The sequence below is a fragment of the Argentina silus genome (genome assembly GCF_951799395.1).
Source record: "Argentina silus genome assembly, contig: scaffold_304, whole genome shotgun sequence".
In the NCBI taxonomy this organism is placed as follows: Eukaryota; Metazoa; Chordata; class Actinopteri; order Argentiniformes; family Argentinidae; genus Argentina; species Argentina silus.
This window is the reverse complement of record NW_028152768.1, coordinates 24,225-33,542: the sequence shown is the minus strand read 5'-3', so window position 1 is coordinate 33,542 and position 9,318 is coordinate 24,225. Positions and strand designations below refer to the sequence as shown.

The 9,318-nt window shown below is 45.6% G+C and overlaps 1 protein-coding gene across 1 annotated transcript; it reads right to left on the bottom strand.

The window, feature by feature from the left end:
* Positions 1-3,483: 3,483 nt before the first annotated feature.
* rnf114 (ring finger protein 114) lies at positions 3,484-9,318 on the bottom strand. The gene is made up of 6 exons (XM_083697901.1): positions 9,152-9,318; positions 7,994-8,144; positions 7,770-7,876; positions 7,333-7,447; positions 6,486-6,593; positions 3,484-6,080 (listed from the first exon to the last, which is right to left on the bottom strand). Exons 1-6 carry the CDS (start codon positions 9,289-9,291, stop codon positions 6,015-6,017), a joined length of 687 nt encoding a protein of 228 aa, XP_083554027.1. The 5' UTR covers positions 9,292-9,318; the 3' UTR covers positions 3,484-6,014.

Genomic DNA, 9,318 nt, shown 5'->3' with positions numbered 1-9,318 from the left:
GATTAGCAATTCCCCCGACAGTCATATCGATGTGTTTCATATTCATTTTCACTTCCAGGAGAATATTCCTGCAGTAACAGTGATTCTGAACACTTTCCAAGATTTTAAAGCGACCTCTGGAGTTTGGCAGGACTGCAGTAGTTTCGAGACTAAAGTGGTTGTTATTGAGTTATTGAGTTGGATCAGAGAGATAATATCTGATTGGGAGCTCAGATTCCCTTTGTTTTTACATCCGAGAGATGCCACTTTGCCAAACACAGTCCATCAGAAGTTGACTGAGGTCTGCTACAATACAAACTGAAAAAGAATCATAACAAAAAATTAAATAAATTAACGATTTGAAATGTACACTGTTGATGGTATCTTGGTGATGCTGTCTCTTGATTCTGGAAGATTCTCACGTTGTACGTTGTGTGGTTATCAGAATAAAGTAAAACGTGAACATTGTACAGTAAGTGCTCTGTCAGTTCCGATTGCAGGGTACACGGTTACAAGCACTGGGAGTTAACACACTCTCAAACACACCTACACACACACACACACTCTCACACACACACACACACACACACACACACACGTGAAAGCTCGACAAGTTTCACATAAGCTGATTCAGACCCAAGTTGGTTGCAGGCATTTTTAAATCAAAGTTAAGACATTATCGCTCTCAGGCTAGGAACAGGATCAGTGTGTGTGTGTGTGCACGTGTGTGTGTGTGTGTGTGTGTGTGTGTGTACTGAGGAAGGGGTTCTGTAGTTAGGAGTTTAAGAGCGGAAGAGGAGCCGGTGTAGAACCAGTCTTGATGTTGGGGAAGCCCACCGGCGCTTTCTGTTCAAACATTTGAAAGGACTAACCTGCCGAGCCGAAGCTGCAGCGCCCAGGCGGCAGGATTCCCACTGTTCCTGTTTCTCCTTACTTTGAGGAATTTTATGGTGAACAAACTCCCAACGCTCCAGTCACACACACACACACCCTCCACCCCTAGACAGATATACCTGCCTCAGCAAAAACTATAGAGAGAGAGAGGTAGAGTGAGAGAGACTGAGAGAGAGAGAGAACTTTCCAGGCACAAAGATAGAAAGAGAGATATCTCTAGTTACTCCTCTGTGGGGACATCACAGTCCTAGAGAGAGAGAGTGGCATAAGAAACTTTCCAGAAAAATATCTCAATTATTCTCAAACTTACTTCATAAGTAAGTTTGCAAAGACAGGGTTTTGAGGAGATAGTTACCAGAATGTGTGAAGGGCCAAGGGGTTGATTTTGGAAAAGATATTTGAAGCACACACCACTGAGCTCAAATGAATACAAGCGAGGCAGGTAACCAATACACACACTAGAGTGTGGCTTCGCAGAGGGGGCGAGGGGAGGGGGGGGGGGGGGGGGGGGGCACGGACACAAGTTAGTATGAGGGACAGACAACGTAGGCTGGCTGGGCGCTGGATGTGCCACATATCTCAAGAACCATTGTGTCATTTCACTACGACCTGCCTGTACAACCACCAGACTGAGCATCATATGGGGGACGATAGTATAACTGAACCAGTGGTGAGTTAACATTACCAATCTCCCGCCGTAGATTGAAGACCCGTCTCTTCATCAGGCTACATCTTAAAGGACCCTCCTAAAGGCCTCTTCATCCCCACTACCACTGTACAAGTTTCTCTCCTGTTAATAAAAATAATAATTAAAAAATAGGTCATTTTTCCTTCTTCTAGCATTGTGACTGCCAACAGCCCCTGGTCCTAGCATAGATTACTTTATCTTATGATGACCGATGGATAGATGATTCACTTACTTAAACAAATGTATTTGTTGTAAGTCGCTTTGGATAAATGCCATGAAGGCGTCTGCTAAATGCCATGATTGTAAAATGTTAACATGGTAATAACACCTACACCTACAGTACAGGGCAGCCTTTGGCCTTGCCAGCAAACCAAATCCCTGACGTGGCCAAACTATGGTTTGACTGCAGAGCTCATTGCGTTCACACTTGTGTCGACTGTGTTGATGAACTTTTATTTTTAATGAATGAACTAGTTTTAAGTCTCTCCAACATGGGTTGAGGTCCACATTCCATTCCAGAGGTGCAGGGATGGAGAGAACAACAGAAAGAGCAGAAACACAAAAGGAGAGAGAGTGGAAGTATGTCTGGGGCGCGGCGTGACGCTGTGACACACTTCTGGAACAAGCCGATGCCCCTCTCTCTCCTCTCTCTCCTCTCTCCTCCTCTCGTACGCCCGCGGGTCCTTGTACCGTTAATTGCTGCCTCTACACAGCCTGGAGACTCCACACACTGTCGAAAGCTCGCATCAAAGAAGCCACGCGCTCAAGTTTATGAAATTTTTATTCAATATGTTCACTTCTCATCCCCTTTTTCCTCTTTCTTCCTTTTTCTATTCCCCACCTTGCCCCCCCCCCCCCCCCTCCCTTTTCACCATCGCCACCAAACAGACAAGAAAGCCTCTCTCTCTGCCATGTTTTCAGCTTCCACTTCCTTCCTGCCCAGAAGCACTGGTGTATGTCGTTAGTTCTCCCAGACTCCTACGTCTGCCAGGAGCAAAAGACCTGATTGGGATAAAGGAGAGAGAGAAGGAAAGAAAAGAGGAGAAGAAGAAAGGGGGGTCTGTTGGTGGGTGCGACTCTCTACAGAGCTCGGTGGAAGACAGTGAGATCACTTAACTAATTACAGAGGAGGGGAGAGGAGCGACACAGAGGAAACAGAAAGAAGGAGAGGGGTTCTCTTCTCCCTGTGGACACAGTACACTAAAGGGCTTAGTTTCATCATACACCCCAACACACACACACACACACACACACACACACACACACACACGCACGCACACACACACACGCACACAACACATACACACACGCACACACGCACACCCCAACACAACACACACACACACACGCACACTCACATACACACACATGCAGGCACACACACACACAGGCACACACACACACACACACTTTGTCTTCACACAAGATGGCTCTGGATTCTATAAACTATTACAGATTGCGGAGGTAATCATGAGTGTTCACTTGGATGTGTTCCTCCGCTGGTGTTACTCAACGACTGCTTCACTCCAGGTCTTATTTTACACCCTCGTTGCCCAATGAAGACAGACAGGCGTGATCACAGTTCGCCTTTGATTGATGTACCTTACACATTACCTACTTCTCTGCCTCTCTCTCTCTCTCACACACACACACACACACACACCACAATACACATTCGTTGACTCGTTGGTCATCCATCAGAGCACTGACTGTTGTTTCTGCCCCCACGTGTCACACCCCGGTATAAATCACTCAGGCTGATTTCAGGGGCCAGTGTTTAAATAATTAAAGAGCTTTAATTCATCAGGATTTAACACCCTCAAACTGTAGAGCTGACAGAGAGAGAGAGAGAGAGAGAGAGAGACAGAGAGAGAGAGAAGTGAATGTGTTGGGAATGATTCAACTACACTGATACATTTGTCACATGTATAAAGGTTTTATTAGAGCAAAACAAACAGAAGACAACAGGTATATCAGGTATAACAGGTATATCAGGTATAACAGGTATATCTCTGAACCAACGCCCCTTCAGCCAGGCAGACACTCTCTTACCTGCCACCATGACAGTAGCATTGAATGCCAAGACGAGGCTGGATGGTGAGGGTTTGGAAACCATGACATGGATGACGATGATGAAAGTCAAGTGTTTTATTAAGTAAAAGAAACATGCTCATTGTTGACATATTCATTTATACATCATAAGGAAACGTCTTCAATAACTTGTTTTCTTCTTACAACACTACCCTCCGACTTAACACGAACAAAGCAGGCAAAATAGGTCAACGCAAAAAGAGTTTACTTATGTTAGTAGTTGAGAAAGAAAACATATATTTATTTAACTTTTCAAACATTTTCTGGCCCAGAAAAAGAAAAAAAAAATCACTCCCATTGTCACCAAACATTTGATGACATCACTTTTATGTGATGTCATCCATTGCACATGTATGAGATATTTCAATGAAACCTTTTAAATTAAATACCTAAGTATGGCCACTTGTACACGCTAAGAAAAAACGGTTCTACCAAGAACCAAACATTTATTCTTCGGGTTATTCGGACGCCCCTGTAGGAGAACCTTTTTTGTTAGAGAACTCTAACAAAAAACTAAAGAAACACCACAAAATACATCCCTAACAAGTTCAAACGGTTAACGAAAGGCCATCAGAGAACTGTAGTGGAGGGACGCTCCATGAACCCCTGGCAGTAATTCTGGGTAATGTGTAAGTATCGTATTGAGAGAGGGAGTTACAGCATCTCTGCAAAGAGTGACCAGATTGTCTTTGTTGGGATAGATGGGCTCTACGAACACACGTCTTCAACAACGCATCAGAAAACGTTCACTGTCGACATCAGGGCCTCATTCAGTAGCACACAACTGAAAACGAACACAGAAACAAACGTTCTTATTTAGAACAATGTTTTACTCCGTCTGGGGCCTACTAGACGTGGCCCTGGTGTGACACAGAAAGGGAGTCCTCTGTCACCTAATGGGGTCTGCATAGAATGGTCTCTTAAAGCATATTTGATGCTGTGCTGGAATGGGGCAGTTCCAGTGTTTGGACAACAAGGAGTGATGGAACTCTACTGCCCTCCTCTGGCAAAGCATGTGTAACTGCAGACTGCTGGGAGTCAAATACAGTAGGTGCATTACATCCAATTTTTCCAATTCTCTTCCATAAATGACAGCTACTGCCCACCACAATCAGTCAACACTGCAGAGGCTCCACACGTCTCTATGGGACAATAACAAGAGGTACAGAGAAACATAAAAACGGTCCAAGAAATTAAAACATAACTTCCCACATTGAATATTCTTTACAATGGAAAAACTGAGACTGACTCGCCTTCCTGTTAGAACAGAACAATAATCAACTTTTCATACAATCCTGACCTTGAAGGGGTAATCTGGGATCGGGACATACATTTTTGGACTTTGCGTTGAACTTGCCTCATGAGCTTAGTTCAACGGTCTTACCCCATCAAAACCCCCCTAAAGCTTCATTTACTCCATTGTGTGTAAACAATGTCATTAGAAACAAACAATGTACAACATGGCGGCAGTGTCATACTGATCACATGGATGGTCACATGTTCCACACAGAGGTCCAGTTATGTATTTGAGAGTGGCTACATGCCTCCAGCCCCGTCCCTCAGCTGCTCACCAAACAAAGTGGCGGGAAGAAGGCTTTGTTTTTGTTTGAATCCCATATTTCCCCTTTAACTTAAGGATAGTAAAGCACAAAAAAAAACTAAACCTGGACGAGCGCTTAGTGGCAACTTCCAATGGCATCGAACAACAACAGATCCTCATGGGTCTGTCCTCCCGGAGTGACCTGGGTCACGGTAGTACTACGGTATTAGGTGTATCTGGTTATATTGCTGCTTGCGTTGAAGAGTGATGAATCTACCGTGTGTGTTTGTTGACAGAAGGGAGCCACCTAGTGGTTGAACCCCTGTGTTACAGTCTCAAGTGTTGTCGACAATAAGAAAGTCTCAGGTACATCATGACACAATGACACCAATGAGTGAACGGCTCAAATAAAGATGATTCAGCGGATTATGAACGATCTAACAAGACGACAGGAGTCTACGGAGACAGAGCTTAGCATGTTGCTCCGGTTATGCCGCTCCCTATTCCAGAAAGCACATGAACAATGTTTTTTTTTTTTTTTTTTGTAATGTTTTCCTGTTTATTTCGTGAGTAATAATTGTCTAATGCATTTTTTTTTTGTCTAAATATCAAACTGATAGCGGTGTTTCTCTGCTGAGTAGACCTCTAGGTTCCTGGACACTTAAGACAGGCCGTCGACCCACTAGCTCTCTGCTGCCCACCACACTGATGGACCTGTGTGTGGGGGGCGGGGCAGCACTTGCCCTCCAAAGACCCCCCCCCCCCCCCCATCCCTCTTTCACCTTTTCCCTCCTTACTGCCTGCCGATGAGCTGACACCACCTCAGTTCTCCATGAGGGAGCGCTGTAGAGCCTCCTGGATCATTGTGTGCTCGTCTGTGGCGTAATCCTGCAGAAGAAGAAGACACAGTAAAAACAAGAAGACGTGACAGAGAGAACAATGTGCCAGACAGAGAATTGCAGACAGGAAGGAGAGAAAGAGGAGTGTGTAGAGAGAGAGAGAGAGAGAGAGAGAGAGAGAGACAGAGAGACAGAGAGAGAGAGAGAGAGAGAGGGGCAGAGAGAGAGAGGCAGAGAGAGAGAGAGACAGAGGCAGAGAGAGAGAGAGACAGAGGCAGAGAGAGAGAGAGGCAGAGAGAGAGAGAGACAGAGAGAGAGAGGCAGAGAGAGAGAGAGGCAGAGAGAGGGGGGGGGTGGAGATGTTGAAAGTCATGTTGTTTGCTGTGTGTTACATAACTTCTGTTAACATGTGACGCATACATGCTCACAACGCCACCTAGGACAGCCTGCTTACCACAAACGTATCGTAGGAGAAGGTATGTCTAATCTTGAGGTGCTGAAAGAAGTCTGCGCTCCTGTAGTTAGGGTCTCCCCAAGGCATAGAGGCACAGATGGGACACACCTACACACACACACACACACACACACACACACACACACACACACACACACACACACACACACAGTGTAGACAGGGTAGTTAGTCATACAGGCTGGGGACAGACAGCTGTGGATGTGTTTGATTTAGGAGCCACTGTAATAATCCTAAACTCTCTCTCTCGGTTTCTCAGGTCTAAATCAGTCATTAAGGACAAAACAGAAACCAGTGGAGACATCTTATAGAACTGTAAATACCAACTGGTTACCATGTATTTAGAGGTGTGGAAGAAATGATGCAGTGAAATTGTATAAACATTAGTTCAATCATTTTTCACCAGCCGTGACACATTCAGACAGAACACTCCATGATGCAAAGTGGTATAAATGATCTTCCTCTCAAATACACCACTCCTCTTCTCTTCTCTCTCTCTCTCTCTCATTATGTATGCTCTGCTGTTCCCTGCCAATTGCAACCACACCTTTAAAGCTCTTATCAAATCAAACCAAATTGCATTAGTCACGTACATCTCATCCAGCTGGAACTGACACAGTGAAATGCTTTGAAATGCTATCAAGCCCCGAGCTGAAAGAGTCCATAGAGACGCGTGTTCACACCATCCAAGTGGTGCACTTACATTTCATACAGTAACACACACACACACACACACACACACACACACACACACACACACACACACACACACACACAGCTTTCTGTTCAGGGTTTCTGTTCAGATCATATTTCAAGATGGACGTCTCACCACGTGTCGTGTGTCCCGGGCATGCTGGGAAGTGCAGTGCTCCACCAGGCCGTCCTGGGCCAGGTTCTGGCAGTTGCAGTAGGGACAGGAGAAGGTGTAGCGGTTCGGCACGGGGCTGGCGGAGAGCGACAGGGAAAAGAGGAGGAAGGTAGACGTAAGGTCTCGGAAGAGAGGAGAGGAGAGGATAAAGAGCTGTGCTTCTATACAAACAACAACAAACGGTGTCAGGCGTAGATGGAAGGTCGTTTCCGTGGACGTTTCAGAGCCACAATTAAGGTAAGCTGCAACAAAGATTACAATATGAATCACTCCCTTTATCTCTCTCTCACTCTCTTAGTGCCTTCATCTCCCCCACCCACCACCTCATACACTCACACTCTCTCTCTTAGTGCCTCCATCACCCCCCCCCTCTCTCTCTCTCTCTCTTTCTCTCTCACCCAATGATGGCAGGCTGGGTCTGGGCGGTGGTTCTCACTCCCTCCTCAATGTACTCCTGGTATTTAGAGCAAGCTGCTGTGTGGCCTCTCATCTGAGACAGGCCCACCTGACAGGGGAGCGAGGGGGGGGGCAAGATATCAACACCAATACCAGTGCAAAGATATCAACACCAATACTGGTGCATATCACATTTATGTACAACCTTACTTGCTATACAACATACCTGTGCCCCACAGCCCTTGCATGCCCCCACTGAAGAGTGGATGAGGTTCTCAAGCTCAGTGGCTTTGTCCCAGTGGCCCAGTGCTGCCCTGCACACAGCACACACCGGCTTCTGGGGCCGCAGACACTCCTGCAGGCAGCTCTGACAGAACCTGACAGTAGAACGAGTACAACGAGTAGAACAGAGTAGAGAGTGATGTCAGCAGAAGGGGGGGCAGTAACATAGGATCATAAAACAAGATGGGGGGGGGGGGGGGGGGGGGGGCAAGTGTGGGAGGAGAGGGTAATAGAAGGGAGGATGGACAACAGAAACAGAAAAGGGAGGGTGGGCAGCATTACTAAAGACTGTTGCTGTGATGATTATTACTACTATGTAGGCATGTATCAATTGTTTGAACATGCAAGTTATTTGCATAATCGGTGGTGAGGTACATAATCGATATTGTCCTAGCATGTGTAAGTGAACTTCTGAAAGCCAACATCAAACAGAGTGCAGGAAACGAAACCGAATGATCAACGTCCGAACTCTGACTCACGACACATAAAACAATACATTAAAGAGACATGGCAGCCTATATATCGACAGTCAAATGAATCACTGACAAATGTCATCTTCTTTTGACGTGTATTTTGTGGATAAACTACAATAAAAACGTAGAATTGGTTTTCGAGGTTTCACTTCCTGAAACCATGGGAAAAAAACAACCCTCAGAGGACGTAGGGAATTGTAGTCCTTTCCAAGTCTACAAGAACGCGTAAATTCCATCCTTAAACTACACGTTCCATAATTCCTAAAGCCCCTACCTTGATGTAAACAAAACTGAAAGTAAAGCACGGCTTTATGAACTTAAACGGTTTAATAGGACTACATTCGCTACGTTTTAATGTCAACGCGAAAACACTCGTCAGTTGCAACATATACATAACTGTCAAAAGCATTCTACAACGCTGATTTAGCTACCCAATGTTGGGAGCTAACCAGACCCAAACAGGTTCGGATATGTTGCTGCTGTGCTATGCTAACTAGCTAGCTAGCTCTCTGCCAGCTAGACACAGCTCAGACAGCTCTGCCTCTATAGATAGCCTGCTAGCTCACTGCTATTTGGTCGATGCCCTCTCGATAAAATCCAAAAGATAATCTCCCCAAAACCAAACTCACGTATGACCACACTGTGTTGTGACGGGGCTGTCGAAAATTTCGAGACAAACCGGACAGACGAACTCTGTCACGTCTCTGTCTCCTCCAGAAACATTTTTCTTTTGATGTGCAGAACTAAAGCTTCCTCCTAGCATCGCCATTTCTTCTCTTCCTCGGCCGGGTTGTCG